General features: G+C 38.5%; 1 protein-coding gene across 1 annotated transcript in view; it reads right to left on the bottom strand.

Moving 5' to 3' along the window:
* LOC139710839 (potassium voltage-gated channel subfamily KQT member 1-like) overlaps window positions 1-19059 on the bottom strand; it is a 160907-nt gene that overhangs the window by 79019 nt on the left and 62829 nt on the right. The window contains exon 2 of the mRNA XM_071622759.1: window positions 16127-16217. Within this exon, the coding sequence (XP_071478860.1) occupies window positions 16127-16217 (91 nt within the window). The remainder of the gene's footprint in view (window positions 1-16126; window positions 16218-19059) is intronic.

Below are 19059 nucleotides of genomic sequence, written 5' to 3'. Positions count from 1 at the left end.
CAAATTACAATAGTATGTCACATCGCTCTTTGTTTGAAATCGTCCATTAGCACCTTCGTACAATGCTGGATCGTGATTGTTCAGAAGCGACGGTCGCATAACGTCATCACATCGTCTGCTACTGTGGTTTTTTTACTTCCTGTGTTGGGTCTCGAAGACTGAAACTCAGCTTAAACATGTAATAGGTTTATTCTGTCATATTCTGTCAAAATTTCGTAGATAATTATTTAAGGATTCGTTATCGCCACTTTGTGTTTATATGGATTTGTCATTTGTTTGACTACTTGCAGATACGAGCACATCAGCAATTTCACACGTTGTAAAAAAAAAACCACTTGGGTTTAGTCCCGTATACTAATATTTGTGTTACGATGTTTCTCATGCCTTTTCTTTTCTGAAATGTTCCATTGTGATTTTCTTTTCATGTTTAGTTTCACATCAAGTTGTCTTGCAAGTTACAGTTTGATAAATAAAATAACCTTGTGTCTGTTTTTTTCCTTGGACATTCTCACTCCTTCAAATTATATATCTGGTTTTGATGATATGTCTGCTAGATTATGATTTATTCATTTATTTTTTTATTTTAATTGTTATTATTTCTTAACTGGAACTTGGAAGCTGCAGCTGGGGACTACTGGTGATTTGCATGAATGTAAATCTTAAATAATCTGATGAACCATTAATCATGCCACATGTTTTTATTATTATCAATATTATATTATTATCATTATTATTATTATTATTATTATTATTATTATTATTATTATTGTTATTATTATTATTACTGATATTATATCATTATCATTATTATTATTATTATTATTATTATTATTATTATTATTATCATTATTATTATCATTATTATTATTATCATTATCATTATTATTATTATTATTATTATTATTATTATTATTATTATTATTATTATTATTATCATTATTATTATTATTATTATTATTATTACTATTATTATTCTAGGGCCCGAAGGCCTGGATTCATGAAGCAAGCAGTTTCGTTTTCTTTTCAGGGTGATTATCTAAAATGTTAATTTCCCCTTCTTTTTTTTTGGGGGGGGGGGGGGGGGGGGACTCCCGATTCCACAGAAGACTCTCTGGAAATGAACAATTATGAACCAGCATAGAATCAGAAGCATGTCATTGAATCTCCCTGATAATTGCATTTCAATGTTGGCAGCTCTATATTATGAATGCAAACAACCCCCCCCCCCAAAAAAAAAAAACCAAACAAAACAAAACAAAAACAAAAACAAACACACACACACACACACACACATCTCAGAGAGAGAGAGAAAGGGAGAAGGAACGTGAACAAACACTCCCCTCACACAGCAACAAACATTAGTGAATATATTTGACTACACAATCAGGCTAAAGAGGAAGAAACCTATATATGATAATAAACTTGTGAGGCAGAGTTTACAAAAAAAAAAGTTTTTATTTGTGGACAATACCACCACAGAAGTACACAGGAATACATGGAATGTAAAAGAGGTACACAATGACGTCGTGAGAAAATACTTTCAAGGACACGCCAAGCTTCGCGCCATATGTAGGAAAAATCTTGACTTCGGCGATCGCAACTTCCACTGCAAGTCTCTTTTTAGTCAGTTTTTTAACGAATTTTTAAGTAACTTACAGATACTGCATCTTTTCGATTTTTAAAACAAGTATCGGTACATGCTTTCTCTGCCGAATTAAAAAAGAATTAGAGTATGAAAAGTTTTATACCAGCCAGGATCCAGCAAAATAGAGGTTTATGTTTCGAATACATCAAAACTACGCGCAAAATATAAGGTAAATTTAACGAGAGATTAAACATTGAAAATATTTTTAAGTATGGACAAATTTTATATCAAAATGAAGAGTACGAAACGGGTAATTGGACTCACCCCACCATGTCGAAATCGTATACACTAGCGCTAACTGCATGGTAATTGTACTGGAGCTTGTACAGAGTCTTGCAAAATCCCGTGAAACCTCAAATTCGCGAGACGGTCATGCGCATCGAGTAAACACTGGCACATGGAACCTCATTATGCCGAATTTGCATACGGCGTGATGACTGACTGTATTATCTTTTAGTGATCATGAATTCTGTAGTCTCATTGGTCAATCACGTAATTCATAAAATCTCGTATTACCTGTGTTACTCAGACCAACCACTGAATATTTCCTGTATTCCGTGAATAAGGTCATATTGTGCGCATGCGCTAAGTCCGCCACTGAATATTTCCCGTATTCCGTGATATGACGTCATATTACACAGCTAGCTGCGCGTGTATGTATGCGCGCATAATCAGCTCACGAGACGTAAGTCAACATGGCTGACAGCCGGCGATTTCAACATCATTCACGAGAGGAAATCAGCAAGAAGAAGATAAGCCTGTGTAACTTTACCAATGAAATTACACTACAGAATTCATGTAGATCTACACTTAAAAAGATAAATCGTTACCCCCTGCTTGTTCTTACGAAATACGGGACATATCTACGGTCTGGTGCCATATTCCATGAGGCCGAATATGGCACCAGACCATAGATATTTGCCCACAATGTGAACAAGCAGGGGGTAACTGATATCATTATGCAATTCTAGTAACACACCACACAGATATGAAACTCGCCACATGAAGACAAGTTAGGTGATACACTGGAGGGGGGGGGGGGGGTCATCAGATATTGGTCATCCGTGATCGACAATGAAAAGAATGTGATATAGTGACTTGAAGTTATATCGAGATACATTTGTGTAGTCAAGTTCTATGTACTTACATAATTCACACAAAATTGTTTCTGTAATGCAGACCAAAGGGAAATTCCGTGCACGTGTATGCGTGTGCGAGTAAGTCGATTTTACAGGCTGTCTTACTGTGTATTTACCAAGAGGTCTTTGACACGAACGAATTAAAGACTTGAAAATAAGTGTTTTAAGGGTTATCTTGACTTTAACATTAGCCTTTTTAAATATGAACTTTGAACCATATTTGCATAGCAAAGATGACTATGCCTAATCTTGCCACTATTATATATAATATGATCAGTTGGGAGAGTTCTAAAAGCCTACAAAATTTTGCAGCAGTCGAAACAATGCAGCCTTCAATACAAAAGAAAGGGAAATTGCATGTGTGTGTGCGTGTGGGTGCAATTACATGACAATGTGATTTCTACCTCGATGAAAGCAGAATTACCTAAATTGCAAAAAAAAAAAACAAAACAAAAAACAAAACAAAAAGAAACTACAAGAAAAAGCACTTTTGTTCTGCGTCCTGTGAGGTTCGAACCTGCACTAGTCCAAATTTATGTCTCTGGCACCAGAGGCAACATCTTTAATCATGCAGCTATACATCTCCATGAGCAAAGCGTGTGGAATGTGATACATGTAAGATGAATCAAGAATTTCATGTTAATTAATCATGTCACTGTTGAGATATTGTGTTCACAAAATCCATCAGAAAGAAAGAAGAATACAAAAAAGAGGAAAATTCTGTACAGACACAATAGGTGATACGCTAACAGCGTATCACCTGATGATGAACAAGGAGGCTGGAAGAATTTGATGCACCGCTGTCATGGACTGATGTACCCTGGTATAAATAATAGGTGCATTCTCACTGGAATTACCATGGTACTATATAGATACTGCAGTCATTCGTTGTCACTGTTCTTATTGGCAAAATACCACAGTAACAGATACTATGGTATTTCAGTTGGTACCATTCTGTACACCTCTCTGAGCTACAAGCACAGCACATACCCATAGTTATCTATCTTCAACTGGGATAAAACATGCAGTATGTCAAGGTGACATGACGTATACATTGCAGTACAAAGAGTGGTATTTCATGACAGAATTCACACTCAATTGACGCATGCATAACTCGCATGAACTTTGAAATGCAACCCCATATACCACTTTATTTCAAGTATCTGTGTTCATATTATGAAATACTGTAAGGAATAACACAGTGGGTATTTCAACAAAAATGTGAATGGCTCTTATGTTAGACAGCTCAATGAGATCACTGTCCTCTCATCCACTCAGTTACAAAAAAAGTTAAGTGCGACCCCTGGCTGACCTGCACGCATACACCTGGTTTGCACCAGTATTAAGGGTATATACTGTGGGAATTTGTTACTGATTGAATGCAATGTTGAATTATCAGGAAAATAATTTGTGATAAAGAATGTTTGCTAAATATTTACAGAATGGTCATATTCTTCTTTGGGAGACTGGGGAATAATTTATGGGTAACTGAATGGTGTCGGGTCAAAAAGTGTGACATGACATTGGAAACATAAACTATTGTAAAAATCAGATTTAGCCTTCTTTCCTGACTTCTTCCTTTTATTCTGCAACTAATTCTACCTAAAATAAGTTATCATACTTTCATTCAGTATGGGTTGACAGGCACTTCAGATTATGTTACGTAGACTTCAATTTATAATTTCCTTGCATATTTTGCATTCTGAAGTAATAACAATGTACATTTGTATACTATCCTGGTTTTTACATCAACTGTAAAACATTGAGATGTAATCTCACAGGCACATTCTTTTGATTTCTATATTACTTGCTCTGATAACAATTAAAAAACACATTCTTAAATATGTCTTCTTTTACAGGAGGGTTACATATTTCCTAAAAGGCTGAACTTATCCCCAACAGTAGCACATGAACGATATTCTTAAAATGTCAACACTTCAGGGGAGCTCAAGACAAGGATATTCAAGTGACAAAATAATCAATTTTTTGCTTAATCTTTTTTTTAATACATCAAACCTTGCCCAAGAACATGTTACCTATGCTACACTGACATTGTGTCTCAGTTACATGCAAACTTGTTTTTCTTCCTTCAGGGAATGTGTTTTTTCAGTCCTTTATACTGAACATCCTATGATCATCACCTTCATCATCCCATGACCATCAACTACATCATTCCATGACCATCAACTACATAATTCCATGACCATCATCACATTAGCCCATGATCATCACCTCCATCATCCCATGGGCATCATCACATTAGCCCATGACCATCACCTTCATCATCCCATGACCATCACCTTCATCATCCCACAACCATTGCCTCCCTCATCCCATGACCATCACCTCATCATCCCATGACCATCACCTTCATCATCCCATGACTATCACCTTCATCATCCCAAGACCATCACTTCCCTCATCCCATGACCATCGCCTCAATCATCCCATGGCCATCACCTTCATCATCCCATGAAAATCACTTTCATCATCCCATGACCATCGCTTCCCTCATCCCATGACCATCGCCGCCGTCATCCCATGACCATCACCTCCATCATCCCATGACCATCACCTTCATCACCCCATGACCATCACTTCCCTCATCCCATGACCATCGCCTCCCTCATCCCATGACCATCGCTTCCCTCATCCCATGACCATCATCTCATCATCCCATGACATCACCTCATCATCCCATGACCATCACCTTCATCATCCCATGACCATCGCTTCCCTCATCCCATGACCATCCCCTCCCTCAACCCATGACCATCGTTTCCCTCATCCCATGGCCATCACCTCATCATCCCATGACCATCACCTCCATCATCCCATGACCATCACCTTCATCATCCCATGACCATCACTTCCCTCATCCCATGACCATCGCTTCCCTCATCCCATGACCATCGCCTCCCTCATCCCATGACCATCGCTTCCCTCATCCCATGACCATCCCCTCCCTCAACCCATGACCATCGCTTCCCTCATCCCATGACCATCACCTCATCATCCCATGGCCATCACCTCCTTCATCCCATGGCCATCACCTTCATCATCCCATGACCATCGCTTCCCTCATCCCATGACCATCACCTTCATCATCCCATGACCATCACCTTCATCATTCCATGACCATCACTTCCCTCATCCCATGACCATCGCCTCCCTCATCCCATGACCATCGCTTCCCTCATCCCATGACCATCATCTCATCATCCCATGACATCACCTCATCATCCCATGACCATCACCTTCATCATCCCATGACCATCGCCTCCCTCATCCCATGACCATCGCTTCCCTCATCCCATGACCATCACCTCCATCATCCCATGGCCATCACCTTCATCATCCCATGACCATCACCATCATCATCCCATGACCATCACCTTCATCATCCCATGACCATCATCTCACTATCCCATGACCATCACTTTCATCACTCCATGACAATTGCTTCAATCCCAGAGTCTGATTTGACCCTCTCAACACCTTCATTCTATTTTCCATTATTCTTGTACACAAACAAGTCATAAAGGGTTGATGGTAGAGTTACATGTCAGGCACTCAACCTGGGAGTGGGAGAACATTTCAATTGAAGCACTTATTGACAGGCAGCAAACAGGCCAACTGGAGACAGCCATAGTATTTGAACAAACTGCCAAGTGCCAATATGAATAAGAGTCAGGCTGGAATGAAAATGACCTAAAACACATGATATCAGGTGCTGGCAGAAGGGCTTGCTCTCCTACCTAACGTAGATGTAATACACATAAAGTGCACTTGAAATTCAGGGGTTCATATCAGGAGAGTCAAGCTAGAAACCCTCCAAGGCCTTCCCTCCATTGTGAAAGTCTTTCTTCTTCCCCGTTAGCCCTCTTATCATCGCTGATCTCATACTGAAGCCAAGGCTTCTCAAGAAACTAAACTGATAAGTTGTATATGTCTATATGTGCCCTCATATATTTACATGATCTTAAATATTTTGAGTCAAAAGGGGCCTGAGCTTTAGATACTAGTAGAATCGTCATCAAATGCAAAATGACAAACATAATAAAGTTAAAATGCATTTATATGGACTACAAACATATATCAACAAAACATGATAACTGGAAGTTGCTATAGGGACACATAACAATGGAAACAAATGGAGTAGGTTGAGTGTCATAAGCAAGGAGCCAATCAGGAATGGACAGGAAGATTAAAGTAATGGAGTGCGCAGACTAAAAGTGATACAGGGCCAGTGATGATCCCTTTTAAAACTCATGGGTAGGCAGCCAGTGAAGGATAAAGATGAATGGGTTATGCATCATCAAAGAAGTTCAGGAACAACACAGAGGCTTAACAGGGAGCTATTCCATTGATTAACATCCTCTCTGAACAGTGCACTGCATCACTTTATTTCCAGTTGACATCAACAGATTGGAAAACAAACTATGTTTTTGCATGAATCATTGTTTTTCTTTAATCATTGCACTGAATGAATCCCCCTTCTATACCTGATTGGCTCACTACTTTTGACACCCAACTTACCCCCTTTTGTTTTCATCATTCTTTGCCCTTACCCACTCCGAGTTGGTGCATGTTATGTTGTTAAGATTATATATATCTGCAGTCCATGTAAGTGTATTTTTACTTTTTATGTTGTCATTTTGCCTCTGACAAAGATTCTGCTAGGATAGAAAGCTCTGGCCCATTTTGACTCAAGTATTTATTTTCACAAATAAATGCCATATATCTGAAATCCATAATAAGTATCACTGAACAGATTTTCAATCCTGTGCCACTAATATACCCTGATGGTCTTGTAAAAAAAATATTGTAGTCTACAGACTGTACGATGGACAAAAAACATATGGGGTTCCAAAAGTGGTTAGAAGGGGGAAAAGAGGGGATTCCCCTAATTTGTGTGTATTCATAACTCAGACTGTGCTTTGGCTGCAAAGCAAAAAGACATTCTCCCTTCCAGACAATCAATCATACTTGCATGACCTGTGTGTTGGCAGCATGTTCCACTAACTGAATTCTTATTTGAGAGCATAATATAATTCGAAGCAAGTCATTTGAGGTAGAATATGGATGCTAAATAGACAATTTTGTCACTTAACTTTTAAGTGAGGATCAAGACACAAAACAAAACAAAGACTGTCTGCACGATTTGATTAACTTTTCTTCCCCAAAGAGAAAGTAAACTCTCATAAGCAAGGATGTAGTCTCTAGAATATATTTATAAGCATGATGTATATTCTCCATGATTCTGATATGTGAGACATAAAAGGGATTACTGAAAAAGTGGATATTTTCGGGCGACTAATTTTTCGCGCTCGGCTGGGTAAGAAGAGTTTTGCGAGTTTTTGATTCCGCTGAATCCAGACATCAACTACTGGAACATATGGCAAGCAAAAATATTTGCGTGCTTTTATTTTCTCACTGGTTTCGGATTGCGCGAAATGCATGAAAATTTCCGTTATTACAGTAATGTTTTGTTTGTGCAACCTGGATTTGCAACAGCAATTCTTGTGAAAGAAATGCCTCGTCTGCTTTGACTTTCCTGAGCTTGGTCATATACTTGAGAGATGGATTTGATCTCCAGGATACTGAGAACTGGAAAGGTGGTTCATTCATAAAATAGCATTGAGAATAACATGATATACAGAGCATTTTAATGGCTCAAATTATTGGTATGATTATGTATACACATCCTAGTGACGTTGAATGAATCCATGTATGGTCCAATTTGTCTGGCTCTCTTCAATTCTACATGAACATTTGTTTTTGTCACAAAGTAAATATTTAGGGAAAAAACAACACCTTGTTGATAGTCTTTTTGCACATAACATTTGAAATATTAATCTCTATAATCATTACCTTTCAAAAAACTAGAAGTATTTCTCAACCAAGACTGGAGTATATTTTTACAAAATACATCACAACATGTAGTTTTCATGCAATTAAGCATTCAGATCCATTGTTGTTTATCATTTGTCTTCTCCGACAGTAGTGGCAATGTTGTCCCCTAACCTACAGACAGGAGGTCCACAAGTTCTGTTATGTGGTGCATGGCTTTGTGATTGCATAAACGATCTCTCATATCGGTGGGAGCTCCCCTTCCATTTCAACAATGTTGTCATGACAACAACAGTGTAATTTAAAGTGCATGAGTTCTTCATTACACAAACCTGGCATGAGGTCGTGCAAATAAATTGATAGAATGAGGCAAGCTCATGATCAATCAAGTCAAGCGTGAAGGGATTTACCGTTCTGATCCACGCACACAGGCGCTGTCAGATACTATGACCTCCAAAAGGTTCTCTGGGCTATGAGATTTGTAATGTTTCCATTGTTCATATCCCCTGACACACTTTCATTGAATCTACACACCTCATCATATATAGAAAATACATAGATACACTCTCAGAAGAAAGAAGCATCAAAAGCAGCTGGATTTCCCACTTTATTCAGCAGAAGCTACGTATGAATCAATATACACTGACACACACTTTTTGTCTTCTCCAACATTTATCTTATTTGCTTATTCATTTCAAGCTATGGGTGGGCAGCCCTTCCAGCATGGCTGATTTTCAAAGGGGTCCACTTGACAAACATAAAAATCCACATAAAACAAAAGCGATAAATGCACGATAAGAACTTATACAGTCGTGGGTATAAATTAACTGTAAAACAAAAGTGATTTTCAGTTGACATATTGATATCACACATAAGAATGATTGTGGTAACAGAAATAACAAAATATAGACAAAAACTGGAAATGTCGCTATGGTGACAGGTATGCCTCTGCCATAATGCATGGTTCTCCTAATAGGTCTACAGTACAATGTCTTGATAATGTGTGATGAGTTTCACACAAGTGCCAAAATACTAAAATGACATGTTTGTCACAAATGTGTTGAATGTTCACTTCCCTTGAACTAGGCTTCATTGGATAAATGGCTATAGTCTAAGAGTGCAGGTATTTGAAGATTTGGGGATGTTTACTTGACTTTTGACCCTTTTATAAGTCTTAAGAAAGAAATGAAACTTAGCACTTTCACTTGACCTTTGAACTTTGACCTTTCAGCAACAAATTCCCAGAGAATCTCTATTGGGTAATACAAGCACACACTAAGTTTCCAGAAAAATCCTGAAGGCATTGCATTGATAAGAGGGAAATAGTGAAATTTTGAGTTGACCTTGAACTTTGAACCTTGACCTTCGACCCATGACCCCTAAATTACCTAGATAATCACTGCCAGTCAGTACATGCATATGTACTAAGTTCCATGAAGACACATTGAACCATTTGTGAGATATGGAGAAAAATGTGAAATTTTAACATTTTCACTTGACCTTTGACCTCACGACCCAAAACTCTCTCAGGAGAATCTTTGTTTGGTAGTTCATGTATACACTAAAGCCCCCGTTCCACTATCACGATTTGGACCCCGATCTGTCCCGATCTAGCAGATCGGGAGAGAGCGGCAAAAGCGTACGGGGATCGGAAGCATCGTAGCAGCAGCGTGTGGAGGTCGGGGTTGGAGCGGGCAGTTTTTCAGATCGGGAAGAAATTTTGAACCGGTTCAAAATTTCTTCCCGATCTCCCCGATCAAAATTGACATATTTTTAATCGTACGGCAAGCGGGGAGAGCGTAGTGACAGCGTAAACGCAGCGGGGAGAGCGTAATGACGGCGTCAACACAGCGGGATGAGCGTAACAAGGTCTTTCTGAGCGTAGTAACATCGGCACAAGAACGGGTAATTTTAGCTGTAATTTTCGAAGAAGAAGAACAGATGAAGAACAGAGAAGAGAAGAAAGCAGCGAAGCAGCTACCCAAAAGGCGAAGAAAGAGAGACTGCACGTGATGCTGAAAGAGGAGGAAGAGGACATAGCAGAATTTTGAAGAATATGAAATCATCTACAACTGGAGGAAGACGGACTATAAAAGCAAGGACATCAAGAAAAATCCTTTGAAAAATCAGCACGTCTTTGTTTATACAATGCATTGCTGCAAAAGAACCGTGAGTTGAGGAGGCTCTTCAAGTTCAAGTTCAAGTTGATTTATTTCACTTCCAACAAACAAATACTAAAAAATACAAAGAAACGCTCATATACACAGACGTCATGAAATCAGTACCACAATGCGATGAACAGAATAGCATTGTAAAAGAGATACAGGCAAAATATATCAACAGAGATACAAATAACAGTTACGTCACTGTGGTAAATGCATACAAAATATTGCTGGAAATGGAGGGGACTGATAAAGAGCAGAGCTTGTAGTATTAGAATGCAGTCCCCTCATAGAGAAAAATATATAATTGCAAAAAACAACAACAAATTTTCCTAAGCGGTAGCAAAAAAAAAATGACAGACAGAGTAATACACACATACATGCACACATACGGACGCACATTAACAAACACATGGCGGCTCTCTTGTAAGGAAAAAATTGATGAGAGGATAGAAATATATAGTAGTGAAGAAGGTAGTAGGTCCGAGGTGGACAGGGGGGGGGGGGGAGGAGGGGAGAGGAGAGGGAAATGGTGGGTCATAACCAGGGCACTGGAGGCACAGAAGCACGGGCTCGCTGATGAAGAAAGAGTAGTGAGAATAACGAAGCAACAACAACTTTGAAAATCAAAAGGAAAAAAAAGAAGAATGAATCTTCGAGGTCCACAGTATATTTCTTCGGTTCTGCATTGATGCTAATAAGTTGACTGACTGCTGACCCACAGTCGAATCGGGGTACATCGGGGCACATCGGGCACTTTTCAGCTCTCTGAACGGGGTAACAGCGTGATAAGATCGTATAGATCGTTCAGAGCGTAGATACAGCGTGCATTGATCGGATAACATCGGCAACATCGCACTAACAGCGTAGCTACATCGTTCTAAAGCGTACCGGCAGCGGCAGAGATCGCAATGTCTAATTCCCGATCATCGTAGTAAGAGCGTAGCAAGCACTTGGTATTCGTAACTGCAGCGTACTTAGAGCGTTATAACATCGTACTGTGTCCAGGTCGGCACAGGTTTTACCCGATCCTTCCCGACCTGAGAAAATTGTCAAATCGTAGCGAGAACGGCATAGTGGAACGGGGGCTTAAGTCTCAAGAAAATACCTTCTGGCATTGCATAGATATGGGGGAAATAGTGAAATTTTGAGCATTTGACCTTGACCTTTTGACCTTTGACCTTGAGCATGTGCACCCAAAAGTTGATAGGCACAACTTCACCCACTCATAAATATACATGCCAAGTTTCATTGCGATACCTCGAACAGTTTTTTAGTTACACTATCCACAAAATTGATTACAGACGGAAGGACGACTGACGGAAGGACGGACGGATGGGCAACCCGAAAACATAATGCCTCCGGCGACACTTCGTGGCGGAGGCACAAAAAAATGTTTCAAAATATACTCAGAATACTAACTATACACAACTAAATACCTAACCAACATACTAATCAGCAAAATAAGAGAGCGTGTTTCTGTGTGTGTGTGTGTGTGGGGGGGGGGGGGGGGGGGGGGGGGGGGGGTGGTTGGGTAAAATTATATAAACAACTTATATCTGACTACCCTGACTACTTTGGAGACAGAATTGAGTATTTAGAAAGGTATTTGGGGACTTCTATGTGAATAAGTGGTAAAAGAATATAATGGCATTGCCAATTTAACAAATCTCGCAGATATTCCATCCAAACCGGTAGCTTTAATCAAAAATGTATTATCAAACACATTACAAACATCATTTTCAATCACTTAGAATCAAGCTCCATCTTCATATACTGTCAAAAATCAACTTGAAACATTGTATCTTCATTTGTCTGTTGAACTATTCTAAAAAAAATAATTATCAAACACATTTGCCAATTCTGAAAAAAAACCTCATTAAATTTGATCATTAATCATTGAATTATCTACTTTAACATCATACACATTTATGTTTTTAACTTTAGTGAGTAATATTTTTTGTAAGGTTCTCCACACTTTTCTACTATTTCTTGAGTTTTCACTAATGCAATTTTGTACATAAACCTGTTTGAATTTTGTCATAACCACTGTTACTTCATTTTTCAACTTTGTATAATCATTCCAATCTATACTACTATCAGTCATTCTAGCATTCTTTTCAGTTTTATCTCTCTTATACATCATATCTTTTACTTCAGCTGTTATTGAGGGTACGTTATTTTGTTTTACCTTTCTTTTCCTAAGTCATGCATGTTTATCAATGACTTTCCTAAACCTTGTTATCCACTTCAGGTAGGCCTCCTCAACATCACTTTCTTCTAACACATCCTCCCACAGTTCATTAGAACATGTAACAATCAAATGGAATAAGCTTGGTTGTCAGATGGTTGTGGGAATCAAGTGCTGTACTCTATCAAGATCACTTTCATCTGTGATATTATCTTAACCCGTTCCATACTGAATTCTGAAATCCCCATAGACTTAGTACAGAGGCAACCAGGTTCCCTTTTACGGCTTAACTTATCATTGTCAATATAATTTATGATGTGTGATAGAGCAATTCCACAGTTGCACACAGCCAAATGAGATGTCTCCACTTCTCAAGCAATATTTGCAATAAATATCTGGTACCTCAATTACATTACAAAGTTCAATGATCTTGCTCACTGACTGAGGAATGGCATTAATACTATTCCTGCATGAAGGAAATTTTTTTAAAAAAAAATTTGTATCCATTACGGCAAATGAATCTGTTGAACATTAAACTAGTGGAATACAAGACCATAGGATGACATTTTAGTAACCTTGACCTTTCACCCCTATCATTTCATGCAATAGTTTATTATTCATGGCTACCCTTCATATCACATTCTAAATGAAGTTGCAGCTGAAAATGTCACATTAAGCCAAAGTATATGTGGCATTTGACCTTGAATATCCCCACCATATCATTAATGAATCTACAACTCATACAGCATGTCTGTGATAGCATTAAGAAAATGCACTGAGTATATTTCCTGAATGAGATATGGGAAGGACAACCACAAAACATAATGCCTCCCACACCCTCCAGACAGAGGTATAAAGATGTATCACCAAGGGTCTGGATGAAATACTATGAAAAGCCCTTTAGTCTAGATAAGAAATTTAAGCCTTGTTTGTACATTTTTTTCTTTTCAAAACAGTCAAATCATATACAAAATAAACAGTGTTGAACATGACATCATTGAGACATGAATCAAGAGTGAAGCATCAAAACACAATCAAAACAAATTGACGTGTAACAATAATATCAATCTACATAACGGAGGGTAGCCCATTTCAGATCTATCTACATGATAGATTTGTTCTTTCATGGGGTCCAATGTCCAAGATTTATCAAAAATTTATCCAAGATTTAGGCCCAAGTATATCAATGTATAGATGGTATGCTGGGCTCCATTTGCTATATCACACTGCTTGCAAATTGACCTGAGCAATGTATGGGAGACTGGGCTAGCTGAACCCAACTAGCCAGTGACAGGTGGTCCTTCTGTTATACTGGTATAGAAGGAACATCCCAAATTTCATGAATTTCACAATGCAGAGAGAAAGAGAAAAAAAAATGTGCCTTTACAATACTAGTAGAAGAGAGTCCCATATGACAGGTGCTAGGCCCTAGTCTTTTAGAACATACAATAAGTCTGTATGGTTGACATTTAAATCATCCTAGTAACTTACAGTAGTACCATATCTGGCACTTGTCTTCCTGTCAACAGTTCTTTGCTCACTATGCAATGTATGAACTCTAGGTTGAGTGAACTTTTGCCACAGGGCATGCTATGCTGCTGACAGCTATATGATTTGGCAGCTATACTGCAAAAGTGACCAAAGGCTGGATCCATGAATGTTTACACTTCTCAAAGAGTTTGCTAGGATTATCCTTCACTCTGCAGGAACAGCAGCCAAGTTGGATTTGACAAACCAACATGGGTTAGGATTTTGCCACATATACGTAGTGGGCAACCTTTGGGTTTAACAGGTAGACTCCTCTGGGCACTGAACTAGGAACTCACCAAGTCTTTTTAATAGCCCGGTCACACAGCGCTTTGCAGCTTAATCACGGCCAAAACATGTCAAAAAATTGGTCTCTTGTGAAGCAGACGATCGTTTGCATTGATGTCGAGTTTAAGACGAGCTACGGTCGATTTATAGAGGTGGCAGGACGCGGCAAAAATCGGAACGGCATCTAAAAGTTTTGAACTGCTCAAAACTTTATTCCGCGGACAACCAAGGGCGGCACACGTGGTAAAGACGTGCAAAGCATGTGAAACACACGTGATAATCCATGTTCCGGCAGTGATTAAAACTTGGGGAGATGCAGTAAGACGCGGTAAGATGTGGGTAAGACGCAAAAGTTTAGCGGTCTGTCACAGGCAGAGCACGGTCATCTATGACGCGTGTTACACGTTGGTATCACGGGAAATAGCATGTGTTTAGTGGCTTATCACTGACAAATGGATTTATAATGGCTTAATTAATACCCCGGTCACACAGCACTCCAGTGATTAAAACTTGGGGAGACGCAGAAAGACGCGGTAAGATGTGGGTAAGACGCAAAAGTTTAGCGGTCTGTCACAGGCAGAGCACGGTCACCTATGACGCGTGTTACACGTTGGTATCATGGGGAATAGCATGTGTTTAGTGGCTTATCACTGACAAATGGATTTATAATGGCTTAATACCCCGGTCACACAGCACTCCACGTCTAAACCACGTACAAAAAGTTATGAAAATCTGGTGGTTGTAAGTGGTAATTTTTGGGTCAATTTTGGTTTGGCCGTTCTTTGTACAGGGTATGGCCATTGGCGGCTGTTCCACTGCTGAAGCACTACCTAAGCACGGCTAACCACGTCCAGCCACGTGTATGTACAAGGAAAAATCAATTTGTCAGTGATAAGCCGCTAAACACATGCTATTTCCAGTGATACCAACGCGTAACACGCGTCAGATGACCGTGCATCTGCCCGCTAAATTTTCGCGTCTAACCGCGTCTCCCCAATTGTTAATCACTGCCGGAACACGGATTATCACGTGTGTTTCACATGTGTTGCACGTCTTTACCACATGTGCCACCTGTGATTGTCAACGGAGTAAAATTCTGAGCAGTTCAAAACTTTTTGCCACGTCTTTAAATCGACCGTAGCTTGTCTCAAACTTGACATCAAGGCGAACAACATCGTCTGCTTCACGGAAGACCACTTTTAGACGGGTTTTGGCCGTGATTAAGCCGTAAAGCGCTGTGTGACCGGGGCTTAAGACACACTACTAACTTTACATGCTGTGAAGCAAAGACAGATTTTCTCCTCTCTTTTATGGTACTTACCATGTAGAAGAGAGTTTCTTCAAACGTCCCAGAGTAATTCTGTATGGTTGATAAGACACTGAAGATGAGACACACTAGCACCATGATAAACCTAGAGGAATGAGATATAAAAAGGGAAGCCATAACATAGATAAAACCACAGTCATGAAGTTCATTTGTTTGATTTTGAAAGCTCCTGGAGAACTTTTGTACATAAAGAGATGCTCCCTAAGACTTGTACTAGACCATTCACCTCCTCTTAACCCGTTGAGAACAAGTCCAGAGTATACTCGGGCAAGTGTCTATGGGAAATGTGTGTCATAGCAAAATCAGCCTGTCCTCAATGGGTTAACCCATTGACGACAAGCTGATTTTGCTATAGCACACATTTCCCACTGACACAGGCCTAGTCTTCACTGGGTTGATCAGTCACTTAGAAAAACAAATATTCTTTATTCACAAAATGTGTTTAGATGTCACAAAGATTCATCATGACATTATATTGGCATGTATGACCAAAATCATTCCACACAGGTAATATTCTATGACATATAACATCAAATATTCAAAACACTGCTCATTGATGATGAATTCTAGGCTTGTTCATACATATTTACGAATGGAAAGGGGATCCTGTCTTGAACTCCAACATTTGTTTTTGTTTTTTCCCCAGAAAACATACTGTACACTGATTAATCTTTCACAGCAGTGTGTTAACAACAACATAATGGTTTCAGCATCCTGCATTACTACACATCAAGCGCCAATATTATTTTGAAGTCATACAAGAGCTGAACATGTGACATTTCGAGTTATAACTCTAATCAAATCAAGGTACTAATCAAGATGGATAGCAGGCTCCATTAGGTGTAACTAGAAACAAGAAGCAATAGAGGAGCTTGTGGGAAGTGAGTTTGCACAATGACTGCACACTTCATTACACCACACCACCCTCTTAACGTTTCCATCGGCTCTTGAGCATTTCACATACAGTGGCAGGGTCCAAAGAAAGGAAGAGAGAGAGAGGGAAAAAAGTGAAAAGAAAACAAAATTCTTCCTCACAGTATATTTCAGGTAGCAAAGCAGCTAATAAATATTTGCCCTTCTGCTCAACTATGAATCTGAAATTCAATAAAATACATTAAATTCTCACTATATGTACTATTGAGGATTAAACATAAGGACATGAAGTGCCAAATGTAAGAAATGGAAGTATAGTAAGCAAAGGGACTGTCTGATTTCAAGACAAGGTCTATGTTTTTTATGACATGTGACACAGAATTTGTGATTGTGATATGATAGCTTTCTTGTTTCTGCTATCTATACATTGTGATATTGTTAACCCATGCATTCATCATGATCTACTTTGTACACTGGACTGTAAAGTGACATTTTGACATTACATAAATGTCCTAAATACCTGTTTTTTGCCTTGTATTTGAGATGATAATCTGTGTGCACATATACATGTACTAGAATCTCTAGTTAGCCATACTTAATATAACAAGTATTATAATATCACCACTTCTAATATGTCCCTTCCAGTATTTATCATCATGCCAATGCACCAAACCTCATCCCGCCAACCTCATTCCACTGATTCATTGCCCCTTCATATCTTGGGCATATCTACATGTCAACTAGATTAATTGCTTCCCCCACATTCCAACCTATCCCTGCCAGCTCAACATGAATCCTATTCATTAAATTAATTGCCCTTTTGCATTGCAATTTTGCACCAAATCTCATCATGCTGCTAACCTGTCCCCTCTCCATTATATTACCTTAATGTTGATAAAGATAGCAAATTTTATATAGCATATTAACAGATCTGTAAAGAATCTGAATGTACTTTGTAAAAAAAAATAAATAAGATAATACAAAATATATCAAGGAAAATTACAACACAAACTACAAAATATAATCCTAGAATGATTATTTCAGGTATAAGTAATGGCTCAAAGTTTTCAATATGTCTAACATAGTCATGTGGATGAATTCAAATTAAGTAAACATATGCAAGTTTGTACAAATGAGTTATTGAATATGAAATCATTGACAGACATGAGACTTCTGGGCCTGGTAGAGAGTTCTGAAGTGTTTGTGAAGCATGAATCAAAGTCTTTTCCCCATAAGACTTGAGTTGACTTGAGAGGACCAGAGACATTTAGAGAAATTTTACAGAATTCTGAGTTCTGAGATGTAACACTGATATATTTCCTCATCCCCATCCATTCTGCGTTCATTCCAACAGTTTATTTTCCTTCTCTAAATACAACAGAGCTCAAGTCAGTTCTCATTCCTAAAAAAAAAAAAAAAAAATCTCCATTTAGGTAACTTTGGAACAGTGATGTGATGCTGTGATAATGATTAAATTAAATATGAAGTTGATTGTGTGTTCATTTAAAGAGACTGTACAGTACTGGTTGAGGTGAGGATTCAGGTTTATAACATTTTTTGGTGAGATAATGAGAAACCTCTTATGAAATATGAAATAGCATGTAATCTCAAGAAGGATTCAACATTTATTTGATGAAAATTGGCCTCGAAATGGCTGACATATCCAAAAAATGCGATCCAAATAAAATTGACAGGCCACGACTTTTATTAGGATCTCTTTGTTTTACCTTGTTTTTAGATATCTCGGTCATTTCAAAACCGATTTTCATCAAATAAACTTTTGATTCCCCTTAGAATTGAATGCTCTTTAACATTTCATAGAATGATTTCTAAATATCTCGTAAAACATTACAAGCTGAATCCTCACCTCAACCAGTACTGTACATTCCTTTAAGTTCAGATATCAACATTTCATAAAGAAGCTTTACCTGATTATAACATAATCAAATTCCCTGAGAAAAGCAGTGATTCATGATGAATGGAACCTTGTTACAATGAGTTAGATATAGTGAGATACCTGGGGGCATTTCATGAAGCTTTTTGTCAGATATTCT

The sequence above is a fragment of the Diadema antillarum genome, unplaced genomic scaffold (assembly GCF_040938485.1).
Source record: "Diadema antillarum isolate AM-2024a unplaced genomic scaffold, OU_Dant_1.0 seq00001573_RagTag, whole genome shotgun sequence".
NCBI lineage: Eukaryota > Metazoa > Echinodermata > Echinoidea > Diadematoida > Diadematidae > Diadema > Diadema antillarum.
This window is presented reverse-complemented; position numbering and strand designations above follow the sequence as displayed.